This window comes from Saccopteryx bilineata, chromosome 5 (assembly GCF_036850765.1).
Source record: "Saccopteryx bilineata isolate mSacBil1 chromosome 5, mSacBil1_pri_phased_curated, whole genome shotgun sequence".
NCBI lineage: Eukaryota > Metazoa > Chordata > Mammalia > Chiroptera > Emballonuridae > Saccopteryx > Saccopteryx bilineata.
In genome coordinates this window covers 28,525,191-28,542,928 of record NC_089494.1, presented here as the reverse complement: position 1 = coordinate 28,542,928, position 17,738 = coordinate 28,525,191, and the positions used below count along the sequence as shown (strand labels likewise).

The window sequence follows — 17,738 nt, the reverse complement described above, 5'->3', positions numbered from 1 at the left end:
ATTGTTTAAAAACCTCCACATTTTTTTCCTTTTTTTTTTTTAAGATTTGTACTATTCATTTTTAACAATTTTTTTTTCATTTTTTTTATTTATTCATTTTTTTTTTTTAGAGGAGAGAGAGGAGAGAAAACAGAGAGAGAGAAGGGGGGGAGCCGGAAGCATCAACTCCCATATGTGCCTTGACCAGGCAAGCCCAGGGTTTTGAACCAGCGACCTCAGCATTTCCAGGTCGATGCTTTATCCACTGCGCCACCACAGGTCAGGCCACATTTTTTTCCTTTTCTGAACAGGTAGACCCATAGCAAAAACCCTTACAATTTGTTCTAAGTCTTCTGTTATTTAATATTTCCTTATAAAAAAATACTTCCTTTTCAGAAAAATCCAAAGTTAGAATGTAGGAGAAGTCAGAAACACCTCTGCTCTATGTCCGAAGTAAAACAAATTGAGAATAAAGTCTGGAAATAATTCACGAAAGTGTAACACATTTCTCTTCCCTTCTGGAAATTGGCTCATTTTTATGCCCTGGTTCCTCTCAGATGTACCAAATAAACACAGAGAATCAGCAGACTAGGGATTCTGTGGGTTCCCAGATGCTGCCCTTGGTGGAAGAGCGATTTGGTAGCTGCTGTGCCATCTGGTCCGTCACCCTCCTGTCAGATTCTGTTTTGCAGCGTCATCTGATGAAGTTACACAGCGTAACAGCGCAAGCTGTGATACAGCGCATCGTGGAAAAGGAGTGTGCATCCCAGGTGATGCACCACCAGCCCTGCTGGTGAGAGGAAATTCAAGAAAGGGAAAAATTGCTGGATATACGAGGCCAAAAGCGATGAACAACGTAGCTTTAGACGCTGAAAGAAATATTTATAATAACAAAAGCTACATATGACCTTGTTCATGGAAGCATTTTGACTAGGAAATGTTTTTTCCCCCTTTCTTGAAATGATATTTAATTTTGTTTAGACAAACCAATATATGCCATTTTCTATAGATACTAAGAATATAATAAAATTTTTTTCAACTGTCCACCATCTACTTTGCTGATCCAGAAGTGGACAATTTAGGCCACTGGCTGTCAGAGTGTAGTCCTGGGTGAACAGTGTCAGTATCATCTGAGAACTTGTCAGAATGCACATGCTTGGACCCTACCCTAGACTGACTGAGTCACAAACTCTGGAGGTGAAGCCCAGCGTTCTGTTCACCCAGCAGGTGACTCTGAGACACACTGCATTTGAAAGACACACCTTTAGGGTGAGAAAATTGGGCTCGAAATGCATTCTCTGCAGTTCTGTGTTAAGCTTATTAATACAAGGGTCTAAATTTGGAAAACCCAAAGATAATTTGAATTACTCATAATGTTGTTTTAGATAAATAACTTGAGATATTACAGAATTTTATATAGAACAAGTGAACAAACAATCTAGATGTTAGCCAGGGGAATAAGACTGCAACTATATTCATCAATGAAATAGTCATAAGCCAGTTCTGGGCCTAAGCTGGCCTTCAGATGTATTAGAAGAAAAGAAGAATCGGTTCCCCCATACCTGCTTGTCCAATACTTATATAACGACAGCTGTGAGAGAAAATTGTCATAAACCAGTTCTGGGCCTAAGCCGGCCTTCAGATGTGTTAGAAGAAAAGAGGAATCGGTTTTTCCATAGCTGCTTGTCTGATACTCATATAATGACAGCTGTGAGAGCTTTCTCCCAACTCTGGGCCCACGTAGTACTGCGAACTTAACCCCTGACATTACAGTATCTACAGCGATACCATTTTAACAGTAAATTATGAGAATAATTTAAAAACAAGTCACTTCATGTAATTATATTGAGACCAAGTCTTTGTTAAATTATTTTGGTGCTTTGGAGACAATAGAAAAAATACTCTTAAATATGAATTTCTGTTTAGAAGAAAAAGCCTTTTGAATCACCCCAGTTTCTTTTTCAACCAGAAATTTGCCAAATGTCTACTGCTGTTGCAATCCAGAAGTCTGAAAATACATCTGTGCTTAATTTTCTTTTTTTTGTTTGTTTACAAACTGTGCTCAGAAACGACAAAAAATACTCACCTTGTTTATCTGGGTCCATTTCAGGAATTTCTTGGAAGGGCAGATGGCAAGTGAGTTCTCCTCACTGAAAATGAACCAATATTTTAAGCAGAAGGTTTGCTGGGGAAGAATGGGGGAGGGGACAAAAAGACAACTAAGGCCCTGGCCGGTTGGCTCAGCGGTAGAACGTCGGCCTGGTGTGAGGGGGACCCGGGTTCGATTCCCGGCCAGGGCACATAGGAGAAGCGCCCATTTGCTTCTCCACCCCCCCTCCTTCCTCTCTGTCTCTCTCTTCCCCTCCCGCAGCCAAGGCTCCATTGGAGCTAAAATGGCCCGGGTGCTGGGGATGGCTCCTTGGCCTCTGCCCCAGGCGCTAGAGTGGCTCTGGTCGCGGCAGAGCGACGCCCCGGAGGGGCAGAGCATCGCCCTCTGGTGGGCAGAGCGTCGCCCCCTGGTGGGCGTGCCGGGTGGATCCCGGTTGGGCGCATGTGGGAGTCTGACTGTCTCTCCCCGTTTCCAGCTTCAGAAAAATACAAAAAAAAAAAAAAGACAACTAAAAGTCGTTTCATCTGTGACACAAGAATGTGAAATGTTTAGGGAGCCCCTGCGACCTCTTGAGAAGATAACTACAAAGAACACAGATGGCAGAGGCTTCTTATACGGGTCATACTCCTCGCAATTTAGGCTTCTATCTCAGAAACTGAGAACAGCTCCTGAAACAACCACTATGACTACCCGGAACCTCTGAGACATTATAATTTAAAGAGTGAACTTCAAGAAAACATAATTTTATTTGCATTTTGAAGGAAAAAAATTTGAAGCTCTCAGTGGTTTAATTTCTAATATCACTATGCCAAACAATTCTACATATTAAATTTTTGACGAATACTATCCATTTAAACATCTTATCATACAATTCTACATATAGAATTCAGTTAATATTTTAAAAACAGTAGCTACTTGTTGTTTCACATTGCAGTTATTGTTCAAACTCAATATACATATATATAGTACACGTTTTCTTTTAAGAAAAAAATGGGGTGTGATATAAGAACACTATACAGTTATTAGGAGAAGGTATTTCTTAACATGAGCAGTTGAAAACTGTTTTAAAAAGGTACATGATAATTAAATTTAAATAGTACTTGCCCCTTTCTAATGAATTAATTAAGAACAAATTATTAGACAGATAAATGATATATTGGAAAGAGAGAATCTAAAGCAAAAACTGACTTATATTAGGTCTTTAAAAACATGATAGCAACAGTGATTACAGATTTGTCAAAACTAAGAAGGTTTCAGGTAAAATTTGTTTGGAAAGCCATATTAAATGAAATCAGGGACGAACTCCTCTTGGTGTAGAAATGCCCCTCAAGCTCTTCCTAGAGCCCCCAGGTAGGTGCAGAGAGGTCCAGCCCCCTGTCCTGTCAACAGTACAGCTCTCTGCCTCCACACCAGACCCTTACCTTTCTTAGTTTCCTTGGAGAGGCATTTTAGTCCAACATTTTTCATAAATTACTCAGCAGCTCTGGATGAGGGAAGAGCTGAGTAATAACAGAGTTCCAGATTCCTGTGGCATTCCTCAGGAGAGCAGATGTCTTGTTCTGACTGCTGAGCAAGAGCATGCAAAACAGTGACATCGAATCTACACTATTTGTTAGGGCTCGCGTAAGTGCATTCATTAGTAATAAAGATCTTGAATAATTTAAGGCCACTGCAACATCTCTGTTTCCAGGGGCTACTTGTGTATTAATTTCATGTGTAGGAGAGGCAAGTAAAACATCTGGGTGCTGTAGGGAGCAGCTGTTACCACAGAGGCTAGAAAACAGCAAGGGGGGGGGGTTCTGCATCCCAGGTATCAGTCACTTTCCTGACTGACCATCCCAGGGAAGAATGACCTAGGACTGGAATCTAATTATTTGATTACATCTTTTACAAAAACAGAGATATGGTCACTCATTTTTAAAAGGTACCAGATCAAATGCAAATCTTGAAAAGGATAATAATAATTTGCTACCAAGGCTCATTTCCTCTTAAGTTTTAAGTATAATCTGAAAAAAAAAATATTTTTAAGAAGTTTGAATTAAAAATAAGCATGGTCTTCAATTCCCAAGTCAGGGCCCATACAAGAGCAGATAAGACAATGTAGGGAGAGAGCAAGGCTATCGCACATGAAACGTATACCTGAGTGCTGCCCACTCAAAACTGAAATCATAATTAGAATTTTTATATTCCATAACATCTGCATCAAGATGTAGCTGAGGTATTGGCGATAGGAAGAGGTTGAAGGTTTTCCTGAATGCTATGTTGTGAGTTGAGCAGACTTCTGGCATTAATTACGTAGATCAAGAATCTTGATACTCAAAATAATAGAACAATTATAATAATAGTTGCAATAAAAGTTGTGTAAATGTGGTCTCTCTCTCTCAAAATATCTCATTGTACTGTACCCTGTACTCGTCTTTTCTCCCAAAGGAAGCACATCACGGGGTCTCTGGGGCCTATCTGCATGGCCAGCATCACTGCTCCTGCTCTTTAGGGCTGTTACTAAGTAAAGTGAGAGTTCCTTGAACACCAGCACTGTGTCCCCTCCACAGTATATCTGATAACTGAGAAGCTACTCAGCGACTAAGTGGGGGAGGGGGAGGTTGAGTATACAAGGTGGAAACTGTGGAAAACGGGCTGATTCATGTCCCTGGCTGGCTGGAACAGGACATTCCAGGTTTCATCATGCTGCTCAAAACAGCTTGCAATTTAAAACTTAGGAGGTTTTTGTTTTGGGAATTTTTCTTTTCATATTATCAGACCATGGTTGATCACGGGTATCTGAAACGTCGGAAAGCGAAACCTTGAATAAGGTGGACTGCTGTTCTTTCCTCCTGGTGTAATTCTGTGTTTTATATTAATCTGGGACAAATGTGTTATTAGAATCAATTTGCTCTGTTCTCCAATGGGAGTCTTTCCTAGACCATCCTGATCATCGTGTAGTGGTTCACAGTCATCCTGGAAAGTACAGCCTGCTGGGGAGGGGCTCAATGTCTCCTACGTGTCCCTGAAGAGCATAAACTCAGCCCATGTCTCCCTTCAGTCCTTTCCTAGATGTTCACCTATTGGAGGAACTGCTGCTTTTCTGATTGGTCAGCGGTTGAGAGCCACTGGGAAGAATATCACTAAGCCGCAGAGCCACTGCCTTGAAAGGTGATGTGTGTTCGTGGTTGTATTCTCTGTTCCAGCTCTTCCCCCTGCTTCCTGCTAAGTGATTGGCACACCTGATTTATGGGGAATGGAACAGGAAGCTCTGCTTGCGTTTCTCGGTCTGAGTCACCTTTTCCAACCTCGCTCAGTTTCACCAGGAAGAAGCCCTGCACAGAGCACCAGGGGTCTCCCACCCAGTTCTCGTTCTTGCGGTCACACTCCTTTGGTTGAGGTCCCCATAGGGAGAGACAGGGGAAATAGTAGGATTAGGGCACAAAACCTCACCCAAAGTCCTTAACACAGACAGATACCAAGATTTTTCCACATGACAGAAAATGAAGTGTTGACTTTGAAAACAAGCAAAACATATTGTTGTGGTTTTTTTGTTTGTTTTTTTAAAGAGAGAGAGAAAAAGACATGAAGGGTGAGAGATGAGATCAATTTGTAGTTGTGCCAATTTTAGTTGTTCATTGATTGCTTCTCATATGTGCCTTGACTGGGGGGGGGGGGGTTCCAGCCAAACCAGTATTCCCTTGTTCGAGCCAGCAACCTTGAGCTTCAAGCCAGCAATGGTTGGGCTCAAGCCAGTGAACTTTGGGCTCAACAGTGACTTTGAGATCATGTCAATGATCCCACACTCAAGCTGGAGACCGTGGGGTTTTGAATTTGGGACTTCAGTATCCCAGGTTGACAACACTCTATCCACTGTGCCACCACTGCTCAGACCTTAGTCATGGTTTTGAATCATGATAGTCAGAAGCAATGTAACAGAATCTGAAAGTCCACTGAATTTTCACAAAGTAAGTTGCATCTTAAAAGTCATTTAAAACTACAAAGAAAGTACAGATATCAGCAGTTTTTTTTTTTAACATGACTCCTGGGCTTTCAAAAGTTTCTAATTGGCATTTGTAAAAGGTCCTTCCTATTAGCTTGAAAATACTATGAGCATTTGGTTTGACTACTACTGCTTTAATAATAAAGGACTGTAATTTTTATTTAAACCATGCAATTACTTGGTAAAAACATTATGCTTTTCTTTCAAAATTCAGGTCACATCTGGTGTTATGAAACAGAAACCAATTCAATGTAAACTAAAGTAAAACTGTGATTTATAGTAAAAACAATTAAACCAAGCAAATCCAAAGAAAGACAATGCACACCAGGTCTTACAGAGGTGGGAACTTGACCAGCTCTAAAGACCTCACAGGTGGAACATCTTGGCCTTCTCTAGTTCACTACCATTACCATCACTCACACACCAACCTACTCATTCACTTTTCTCAGTTCAATTTTTTTTTTTTACAGATTAAGAGAAAATCTGATTGGTTATCCTTGAATAAGGTGTGGCTATTCTGACCCAATCAGTTAAGGCCAATCTGATAAGAAAAATCTGAGCAAACATGGCCATCTAGGCCTATGTCCCAGGCATGAACTGCAGCAGGAGAAAGTAGGTTCTCCCCAAAGGATGTACAACCAACGAGACAGTGAGTGACAAATTATTTTATTGTAGGTTCAAAAAATAAAAAGTGAAACCAAACTATTTATGAGAAATTGGTACTAAACAACCATATGAGTGGATACGCAAAATAACTGGACTTTAACTTGTTCGAGTTACTGTTATTTAATTTTCTTGCATAATATTATCTAAGACTGAAGTAAATCTCTCAAATTATGGGTCTTTATCACAATAACAAATAATTTTGATAGTTGGTCTAATTTGATCTGTTACTTTTCCACAGTTTTGCCTCCAGAGTCCTGTAGAAGGGAGAAAAATGAAAAGATGTAATAATTTAAAAAATACATTAGTAACGTTGTAATTGTTAGCTTTTCTTTTGCTGCCTCTTTTCCTTCTGTTATCTGGATTTCTGTTCTCAATCTGACCCAATCAGCTGAGGTGTGTGTGTGTGAGGGGGAACCTGTGAGGGAAATCAAACCAGAAGACCATCATTCGATATTTTTATATCACAAAATTAAATTCTGCCCTCTTCGCTGAACTGAGTCTATTTCTATGTGCAGTCTTTCTTGGCTCCTGTGCTTCTCAGTCTGAGTTTTGTTTGCAGCTCTGCTGCCCATTCCGTTTCCTCTCTTGGCCCTGCTCCTCCTCTGTGCATGAATTCTAATTCCCCATGATTGGCCCCACTCCAAAGCCCATTAATACTGTCCATTTTTGGAAAAGGCACAATGCATGTGTTCATTTTATAGGATATTCAAATAAAAGTTTGGAGGCATGAGTGAATATCTTGATTGGTCAACCACAAAGAAATTTATATCAACCTTGTTTTCATAAAGTATCAGGACACCTCAGTTTTATACTTTGGACTTGCAGATGTATCTGTATCCATTTCTTTTTTTATTATAAATATTTATTAATTTTAATGGGGTGACATCAATAAATCAGGGTACATATGTTCAAGAAAACATTTCCCGGCTATCTTGTCATTCAATTATGTTGCATACCCATCACCCAAAGTCAGATTGTCCTCTGTCACCTTCTATCTGGTTTTCTTTGTATCCATTTCTTTATTCATTCTGAAGGCAGAATTTTTTTTATTTTTATTTTTGTATTTTGTATTTTTCCGAAATTAGAAGCGGGGAGGCAGTCAGACTCCTGCATGCACCCGACCAGGATGCACTTGGAATGCCCACCAGGGGGTGATGCTCTGCCCATCTGGGGCGCTGCTCCATTGTGGCCGGAGTCATTTTAGTGCCTGAGGTGGGAACTATGGAGCCATCTTCAGTGCCCGGGCCAATTTTACTCCAATGGAGCCTTGGCTGTGGGAGGGGAAGAGAGAGATAGAGAGGAAGGAGAGGGGGAAGGGTGGAGGAGCAGATGGGCGCTTCTCCTGGGAATCGAACCTGGGACTTCCACACGCCAGGCCAACGCTTGAGGGAAGGATTTGATTGTCACTGTCATATTTCTGGTTATAAAAGCAGGAAGCTAGGTTCTAGGAGAGTCAGCAAGGCTGATCCCTGGGAACGTGGGAGGGGGGAGGGTTTGAAAAGAACCCGATCACGGAGACATACTCTCTTCTACCCAGTTATATTTATAGATTAAGAAGAGACTAGAGAATGCTTTGTCTACCACTTACCATTTATGGGTTCTTGACTGAGTGGTTTGTCAAAGTTAGTCTTACGAATCGTATCTGAAAATCCATTGTAGTAGAGAATGAAATGAACAGTCTTTAGTGTTTAAAGCACATTGATTTTTTTGCACTGATTTTCTCCTCTCTTGTTCCTTACAGTCCTCTGAATACCTTGCTCTCTTTGGGAGAAGTTGCTGAGTCAATTATACAAGGGGTCTCAAACCATGACAGTGGCTTATCCATGGCCCACAGGCAAATGGAGCAAGCAGGTGTGCAGGCGACAGCTCCGCACAGCGTCTTCCTCCTCCCCTGCCCATGCGGCCTGGCTCCTCACAACCTAAGTCAGGGGGCCACTTCCCAGCGCGCCAGCTCTGCCCATACAGACAGATTCAGGTAAAGAGTGGTCAAAATGGAAACAGTCTGGATGATGATTATTTTTTAGATATACAATTTGTATAGGCAGATTTAGCAAATATATAATCTTCTGTGTAGTTTTAATTACATAAATATTTACAAGCATTTTGTAAATTTAAATATTTACATAAAAATTCACAAATTCTATCTTGGCCTTCTCAGTGTCTTCCCCTTACCCCTTTCTGAGGAGGATCCTGACATGCCAAGTCAGCGGTTTGGGGCTTTATAATGAAGAAGAAAGAAGAGAAAGGGAAGTTGGAAGGTGACTCCTGAGGGCTAAGGCTGAGGTTAGAGTGTACCGGGAGACTCTGCCGTGAGTAGGACAGGAAGCAGTTTCAGTATTTAAAACATTGTTGACATTTTTTATCTCTCCTTCAAAATGTTAACGAAAGGTAAGAAACGGAGTTATTTCCAAATTATGCAATACTATGGTTCCTGGACGATGTTCTTCTGACCACATCATTCTCTAAGACTAAACAATGCGAATCCTGACTCTCAGCAGCACTTTAAGGGTAAGAACGATGTTTGGTTTATGTTTATGTCCCTAGCACACAGCGGAATATAACCAGGAGATTGCTTCTAATGCGACTGACTTACCATTGGGCATAACTCGATCTTTGCCTCCCTCTTGGATTCAGTCAGTGTGAATGTTAGCTTCATGTTCTGAAATCAAGGTTGGATAAAATATGTTCGGTTTAGACTATGACTAACAACTTGTAGATGTTTTAAGTCAGTGTTTTCAAACTTTGTTGACTATAACCCACATTTAAAAAAACGCATTTTACATGATAGTACAGGCCCCTACGTGCATATAATGAAAAAAAATAGTTATGTGAAACAGTGTTTACCCTTTTCCAACTTCTTACCCTTTTCCTACCTTTTTTACTTGTCCTATTATTTTTTCTATTTAATTCTAGTTTATTGGGAAAAAACTCTGGCCTCCTTACTCTTTTACTATCAATTTTATTCTAATTCAAGGGAAAATGCTAGTTATTTCATGACCCACTAAATTTTTCACAATCCACTAAACCACAATATGAGAAATGAAATGTTATATTTGATTTTTATGCTCAATCAACAAAGAGCTCCCCAATGCACCTGTAATCAACCCCATTATCTCCACTTTATCACCACCAAAGTTCTTCAGTCTGTATAAGATGATAATCTATTAGAGGGTCTAAGAATCTAACATTTTAACAACTTAAGTTGTTCCAATGCAAAGACTTGGGAATATATACTCTACAATTTGGCTTGTCTTCCTCTGTCTTGGGGAGCTGTAAGTCACCCTCTTCATGATAGATCTTCGAGTGTCCTTGGATCCCTTCCCAGAGCCCTAGTGCCCCCAGTCCTGTCCCTGAGTCTGCACCAGTCTGCTGACTAGAACACCAGTTAGGTGAGCTGGCATAACAGTGCTGCCATTCAGACACCTTGAGATACTGTCTATCTGGGTGGGCCTCTTTAAGATATCTAGCCTGGCTGGGACCGAGTTCACCACACTCCTCTGGACAGTGATTTCGGCTGCGTGATCACACTCCAGAGGGCCAATGATAAAGCAGGTTAGGCCACTAAGCCTGACCCCATCTATTTTGTGCTTTGTCCTGCCACCCAGAAGCGGTATTCCTGAGCTCCCAACCAACCTTCCAACCAGACAGAAGATGCCCCCTACCTACCTTTCCAGCTGTACTCACGCTTTTCGGATCCTCTGCTCTTGCTCAGTGACCCTACTTATTGTCTTCTGAGGACTTCCTTATACTGTCTCAGGCTTCAATTTCTGGCCATGCCTTGATCACCTGAAATGCCTCCTTTGCCCATGTTTTTCCCTCTGGTGGGAAAACCTTTCACAGCCTCTTTTCTAGACAACCCTCCACTCTCACTTGCAATAGATCACACAAGTAACTCCTACGCATTCTGCTAGACTGAGCTCCCATTCTACCTCCTCCTGAAAGCCTTCCCTAACATTCCCAGTGTCTGTCGGGAGACCGGCCGATGTGGTCCCATTAGACACTGGGCCTCTCTCTAGCATAACACTTCTTGATAAGGTAGTTCTGCTACGTCTCATGTTAGACGGCAGCACTTTAAGGGTAAGAACAATTTATGTTTATGTCCCTAGCACACAGTGGAATTTTCTTTTTATTGTGATAATAATATGTAACATGAAATCTACCTGCTCAACAAAATCTTAAGTGTATAATGTTGTTAGTTATATGCACACTGTTGTACAGTGGATCTCTAGAATGTTTTCATCTTGTGTGAACGAACTAGTACAGTTTCTGAATAAATAAATATCCATGTGACTACTTTTTGCCATATTAAGTCACAACTAGATTTCAAGATATTAAGTTTTCTCCTTCATATAGTACAAGAATCTTTATTTTACTTGTAAGTTGTTAGATTACTTATTAGATACATTCTTTCTTTTTGACCTGTCTTTTTTTTTTTTTAAACTTTTTTTTTTCTTTATTCAGTTTTAGAGAGGAGAGAGAGAGAGAGACAGAGAGACAGAGAGAGAGGAGAGAGAGACAGGGGGGAGGAGCTGGAAGCATCAACTCCCATATGTGCCTTGACCAGGCAAGCCCAGGGTTTCGAACCGGTGACCTCAGCATTTCCAGGTCGACGCTTTATCTACTGAGCCGCCACACTGTTTTTTTTGTTTGTTTGTTTTTTTTACAGAGGCAGAGATAGACAGGGATAGACAGACAGGAACGGAGAGAGATGAGAAGCATCAATCATCAGTTTCTCGTTGCGTGTTGCAACTTCTTAGTTGTTCATTGATTGCTTTCTCACATGTGCCTTGACCGTGGGCCTTCAGCAGACCGAGTAACCCCCTGCTGGAGCCAGGGTCCATGGGTCCAAGCTGGTGAGCTCTTTGCTCAAGCCAGATGAGCCCGCGCTCAAGCTGGCGACCTCGGGGTCTCGAACCTGGGTCCTTTTGTATCCCAGTCCGACGCTCTATCCACTGCGCCACCACCTGGTCAGGCTTGACCTGTCTTGACCTTAGTTTTAATGAACTTTTTAATTCATTGTCAATCTTGGCATTTACTTTTTTCATATTCTCATGGCTCCTTCCCCTCAGATGTGTGTGTGTGTGGACCTCACTGTGCCCCTCAGTGTCTCTCACAGTGACTGAAAAATAGAAGCTGCTCAATGAATATCTGGTAATTTCCTTCAAAGATTTTAATAGATGTTAAATATGATCTCATATTTGAGTATAAGGTGAGAGTGATGAAAGACTCAACTTCTATTTTATGGCTAATAGGTAATCAAATTCCCTTGAAATTTGGTCAAAAGTCTTTGAAATGCAGTGTTAAGTCTTGAATGAAAGGGCATTTCTTCTTTCCAAGTGACAACCTACCCTCTGAGACTTCTTGGTTTTCTTGGTTGTCATCTGTGGCAGCTAAAGTGGTATTTTCAGTTTCTAAAAGTCAGAAAATTAAGTATTAACTTAATTGAAAAGATGAAACAACTCTCAGACAGGCATCGTCTCATTGATATGTTAATAAGCAGAGATGCCCAAATGCTGCAGAGTTCTGATTATTTTCAACGCTCTGATCTGAATCTCTGGAACAGTGTTTTGAGCAAAGTCCAATGATGGTAGTCAAGATCAATCAACTCTCTGTATACCTTGACCTTTGTTAATAAAAACACCCCATAAAAATCAGGTCATTTTCTTTCACAAAACCCTCTCAAATGCAAGTGTTATGAGAAATTTAGGACTAACTACCAGTCAATGGAGTCATATTTAGAATGACTACTTTATGGCCCATTATCATGAAAAGAATTTACAGCTTTAGAAGTCTGCCAAATGCAGGAAGCTGCACAGAGCACCTCTAAATTCTGAAAATAAAAGATTTCACATTAAAACCAACTGCTCATCAGCCTTCTGTGCCTGCGCCCGTGGCCTCTGCACTGCCTCTGGTCTTTGCTTTGGCCCACTGCTGTTGACTTGACCACCAGCCAGACTGAGTTGAGTTCCCAAAGCCCACCCTCTGCCATGAACTCTTTTCCTTGCAGTCTCTCTTCCAATACTTTGGCTTTTGACTTCCTTAAACTTCTCTGGTCTGGACCAAGGGCAGGCCTATCCCTTGCCAGAGTTTTTTGTTTGTTTGTTCTTAATAGCTAATCCATTCTGAGAGGCAGCAACTGTTTTAATTGGATGAAATGTATACCATACTGGTTGTTAAATATTTTCAATACTATCTCCACCTGAAGTTTTAATTTTTATTTTTATTTATTACTTAAAAAAATTACTTCCTTATTTATCCAGTGTAGACCCCTGTAGTTCATCACTTCGTTGGTTTTCTTGCAAGAATCCTCAGCTTCTTTGAATCACCTCCTTCCTTCCCAAATGGTAAGTAAAATAACCAAACTGCTCATTTTCCATTCCCATGCTCAATGCCCATGACCAAATTACCTTGGCAGCCATTTAGGATGCCAGTAAAACAAGAGAAATATGAGGAAAAAATAGGAGAAAAATAAAAACTTTGGGGAAATAATTTTACATTCCAAATAAAGTCACCATAGAAATATTCATAATTTTGTTGGAATATAGTGCAGTGTTATTTTATTCTAATTGCAGGTGTGGCAGAACACTAAAATATTTCAGGGCTTCCTACAAATCATGCCTCCAGGGTTCCACTCCTGCATCTAGGTTGTTGAATACCTTTGCAAGCAATCACATAGCTAACCATTACAGTCATTACACATTCACGGTTTCTAATTTCTACTGAGCCTTCAGCTTTGAAAAAAAATTCTGTGTTTTTCCATTGTCCTTTTTTTTTCAACAGTTATTTTAAACCTTCACCTCTTCCCTTATAATTCGAGCCTTTTCCTTAGTCTTGGGGACCTGGTCTTGCTGCCTATTTTTTTCTGAATTCCCCCTATCCTACATACTTCCTTTTATCCACACCCATCACTTCTCTCCTTCTCTTGCTGCACTTCCTGTTTGAAGCTGATCCCGTGTTCTGGAGCCTGTTTTCTAGTGCTCTCCTGAGAATCTGTCCCCTCTCTGTCCTCACCCTATCCCTCTCCAGCAGTTGTTAAACATTCATTGATCCAGATCTATCTGAGCCAACTACTTACATATATTTTTGGACGTGTGAAACCCATACATGGAACAAAATTCAAAAGGCATGAGGGACCATGCAGTGAAGAGGTCTTCCTTCCCTAGCCACTCAGATCCTTCTTCAGAGGATCACCATGATTATCAGCTTCTTCTAATAACTACCAGTGGCTGATGACTCTGTATCCTCATCTCCAGCCCAGATCTCTCTTCTGGCCTCCACCCATGTGTCCGTCACCCATCAGACAATTCCACTTAGATACCTCTTGAAAATCTGCTCCTCCTATATTCCTTACCTTAATTATAGCTTTCTAATCACTTTCATGACTTGGTATGGAGAGCAAATGACCAGAACAATAGAGACAACCAACCTGGGGACTCCAGCTGCCCCAGACTCCTGGGGCCATGGCGATCATTGGCTCCACACACTCAACTCATTTGTGGCTGACTGATTGGGAAGTTCTGTCTTAGGGAACGACACCACCACGTGTGCAGATGCTTGACTCGGCATTCTCGACTCCCTGGAGCTCTCTCATCTTCTATCTCAGATTGGTCAAGTTCTGTCACTCTGTCGACCCAGCCCCTCCTTTACATCCCCATGGCTGCTTCTTGCTTAAGGCCCTCATTGTTTCTCTACCTGCAAAAAAACTGGTCTTCCTGCTTCTGGTCACTCCCCTCCAATTCATTCTTTCCATTATGAAAAGAGTGATCATTCTAAAATCAGAATCTGCTCCTGTCCCTTCACTGCCTAAAATATTGCATTGGTTTTTAATAAAGTAAGTAACCTATCTGGTCCCTGACATGGCTCACTTCAAACTTTATTTTCCAGATAAAATGAATTAGCAGTTCACAAAATGTTCTTTCTTACTTCTCTGCCTATGTATGTGTTGCTTCCTCTGAATGGAATAAGCCTTTCATTTACCTTAACTAATGCCTTCTATTCTCTCATGACTGGGTTTAGATAACACTTCCTCCAGAAAGTCCACATCATTGACCCTTCCCAGTGTCCTCAGCACCCAGCACTAAGCACACCAGCTCCACAGTGAGACTGTGGCTCCCAAGGCAAGGTCCTCCCCTCCTACTCTGCTCTCATTTCTGCCCTCCTCATTACACAGTCACACGTGACCTCTACGCCATCCATCCATCCAGTGGGTACTTTTCAGGCCTTGTTTTTTTAGTTTCCTCAGCAGCCCCTGACGGTATAGACAGGCTCTCATTCCTGAAACACCCTACCATTTGGTCTTCCATGACATCAGATTCTGGAGGCTCATTCTGTCTCTCTGACTGCTCCTTTCTCAGTCCTCTGTCAGTTGTGCCTCTTCTACTTAATCATTTAAGAAAGACTAAGTCCCATCCAGGCCTCCTCACAAACTCTCCCGACAATATCCATCTTGCTCATGGCTTCATTTCTATCTAGGAGGCAACAGCTCCCAATCTGACAAGTGCAGACTACATGTTTCTGAGCTCCAGAAAGGGTGCAGTTCTCTATCTTGTATTTCCATTTTTAGATATCCCACAGATAATTCAGACTCATAATGTAAGAAACAAAACGCATTGTTCCTCTATTCTGGCACTGTGCCCTCCTCTACCACCCAATACACACAACATTCTTTATCTCCTTCTCAAATAATGTTCTATCACCATCTCCCCCACCAGGAAGTCCACCCACTGCTCAACCAGAAGATGCCTGAATCCTCTGTTATTCCCCAGAGTCCATTTGTCACCAAGTTTTGATAATTCCACATCTCTCTGCCGTGTGTCACTATGTATCCTCCTTGTACCAGTTTTTCTGTAAACTAATCTGTTCTCCAAACTAATCACAATCCTGATCGGGTAACTCTCCTCCCAGAGGTTTTCTGTAACTTTCTCATCTACTCTTCCTGGCTCTGTCTCTCAGCTTCGTCTCTAGGCTTTGGCCACACAAACTTTAGCTTCTCAAACAAGTTGATAGCTGCTTTCCAGCCTTAAGATCTTTCTTTATACCCTCAGGCATAAGCTCTCACAACACAGTACCCTGTACTTCTCATGCCTAAGACTCACTACACCTGCACTCACTTGTATAATTTGTGATCTTTGATGGACTGTAGGTTCCAGAAGGGCAACAATAGGTCTGTCTTATTCACCTTGTATTCTTAGCTCCTAGAACAGGCTTATAGTTAGTATCCCATAGATATTAGTGGAAGGAAGGAATGCGGGGCTTTCAAATGCATTTGATTAAAGCTCTTTGTATTTGAATTTATTGCTATGCTCCTCCTTCCATATTTAAGATGATATTTCTTTAAGGCAAAAGAAAGAAAGATAATATCACTTCCTTGGGAGTTTGTAATTAGAGAAAATGCCAACAAGAAAAATAAGCCTATTGAAATATCAATAGTTGTGTGTTTTTTTAAAGTTATCTAAAATAAATAGAGTGTTGTGGGTTTGAACCTGTGTTTCCCAAAAAGGTATGTTGAAATCCTAATCCCTGGTACTTGTGAATGTGACCTTATTTGGAAATAGGGTTTTAGCAGATATAATCAGGTTAAACTGGGGTCATGCTGGATTAGGGTGAGCTCTAAATGGAATGACTGGTGTCCTTGGGTTTGGAAACAGAGAGACACACAGGGGTAGACAGACATGTGAAGGAAGAGGCAGAGTGGAGTGATGCAGCTACAAGCCAGGGGGGCCAAGCACTGCCCCAGGTGCTACAAGAGGCAAGGAAAGGTTCTCCCCTGGAGCCTTCATGGGAGGCACAGCCCTGCCCACACCTTGATTTAGGTCTTCTAGTCTCTGGGACCATGAGAGAATACATTTCTGTTGTTTTAAGCCAGGGGTCGGGAACCTATGGCTCACGAGCCAGATGTGGCTCTTTTGATGGCTGCATCGGCTCACAGACAAATCTTTAATTAAAAAAATAATAATGTTAAAAATATAAAACATTCTCCTGTATTACAATCCATTTATTTCCTACCGCTCATGTTTATGGTTGTGGGTGGCTGGAGCCAATCACAGCTGTCCTCTCGGACAATACCAAATTTTTATTGGATAATGCCTAACGTACATGGGTTGTTGTATGGCTGTCATGGAATTACACTTTAAAATACGTGGCATTTATGGCTATCTCAGCCAAAAAGGTTCTTGACCCCTGTTTTAAGCCATCCAGTTTGTTGTAATTTGCTACGGCAGCACTAAGAAACTAATACATATCTTATACACAAAACTTGTAAGGCCACAGTGTTTTTATGATGTGATTTCTTTATCATTCTTATGAGATATTTTATTTCAAAGGACATAGTAAACTTGGCAGTTTGTTTTATCAATAATTTAGTTTAAAGGTGATAAGATATAGGTTATAGTTACCTACATTAAATAGTGATTCAGTTTTAACAAATATTTTTATACTCTTTTAAGAGCAGCCCAATAAAACATCACATCTAAAAGATTACCTGTTTGATATGGCTGAAAAGTTATCAAATCTCCAAGTGCAACATGTTTTTCCTGTTGAGAAATTTTATAATCAGAGAATTAAATAACTACAACTATAAACTTAATCATTCTATAATAGAAAAACACTTTGATTCTTGATTTTTAAATACCAACAAATATTTTTAACATACCAGAAATTATATAATCAAATGAGTAGTGTTCATCTGCTGATTTTTTTTCTCAAGTTTGTGTTGGTTTCTTACTTACTGTTCTGGGGAATATGATTCAAACTGAATGCAAAGAAAACCAATGGATGCCTTTGGTGTAGGGGAGTCGGTTTAAGATCATCATCAAAATCAGTTGCCTTGTATCTATTAAGACATTACCCGAATTAGATCACTTGTCATTCTGGTCATTATTTGTTCACTTATTTCAATATCTTCAAGATCTGTGAGAACCACCCAAGTTCCATTCTCAAATTTCACAGGCATAGAAAAAACGATGCCTTCAGGGATACCAAACTGGCCTGCAGTGAGCA

At 40.8% G+C, this 17,738-nt stretch overlaps 2 protein-coding genes across 3 annotated transcripts in view; both read right to left on the bottom strand.

Moving 5' to 3' along the window:
• DYTN (dystrotelin) overlaps nucleotides 1-2,084 on the bottom strand; it is a 54,729-nt gene extending 52,645 nt beyond the window's left edge. Inside the window, exon 1 of the mRNA XM_066233335.1 lies at nucleotides 2,066-2,084. Coding sequence (XP_066089432.1) covers nucleotides 2,066-2,084 — 19 coding nt within the window. The remainder of the gene's footprint in view (nucleotides 1-2,065) is intronic.
• A 4,832-nt stretch (nucleotides 2,085-6,916) lies between these two features.
• Nucleotides 6,917-17,738, bottom strand: part of MDH1B (malate dehydrogenase 1B) — a 37,941-nt gene continuing 27,119 nt past the window's right edge. For both annotated transcript variants that reach the window (XM_066279583.1, XM_066279584.1), the window contains 6 exons: nucleotides 17,587-17,726; nucleotides 17,221-17,272; nucleotides 12,089-12,151; nucleotides 9,334-9,399; nucleotides 8,329-8,382; nucleotides 6,917-6,994 (listed from right to left, as the gene is read on the bottom strand). In XM_066279583.1, the coding sequence (XP_066135680.1) occupies nucleotides 9,371-9,399; nucleotides 12,089-12,151; nucleotides 17,221-17,272; nucleotides 17,587-17,726 (284 nt within the window). In that variant the 3' untranslated portion in view covers nucleotides 6,917-6,994; nucleotides 8,329-8,382; nucleotides 9,334-9,370. The remainder of the gene's footprint in view (nucleotides 6,995-8,328; nucleotides 8,383-9,333; nucleotides 9,400-12,088; nucleotides 12,152-17,220; nucleotides 17,273-17,586; nucleotides 17,727-17,738) is intronic.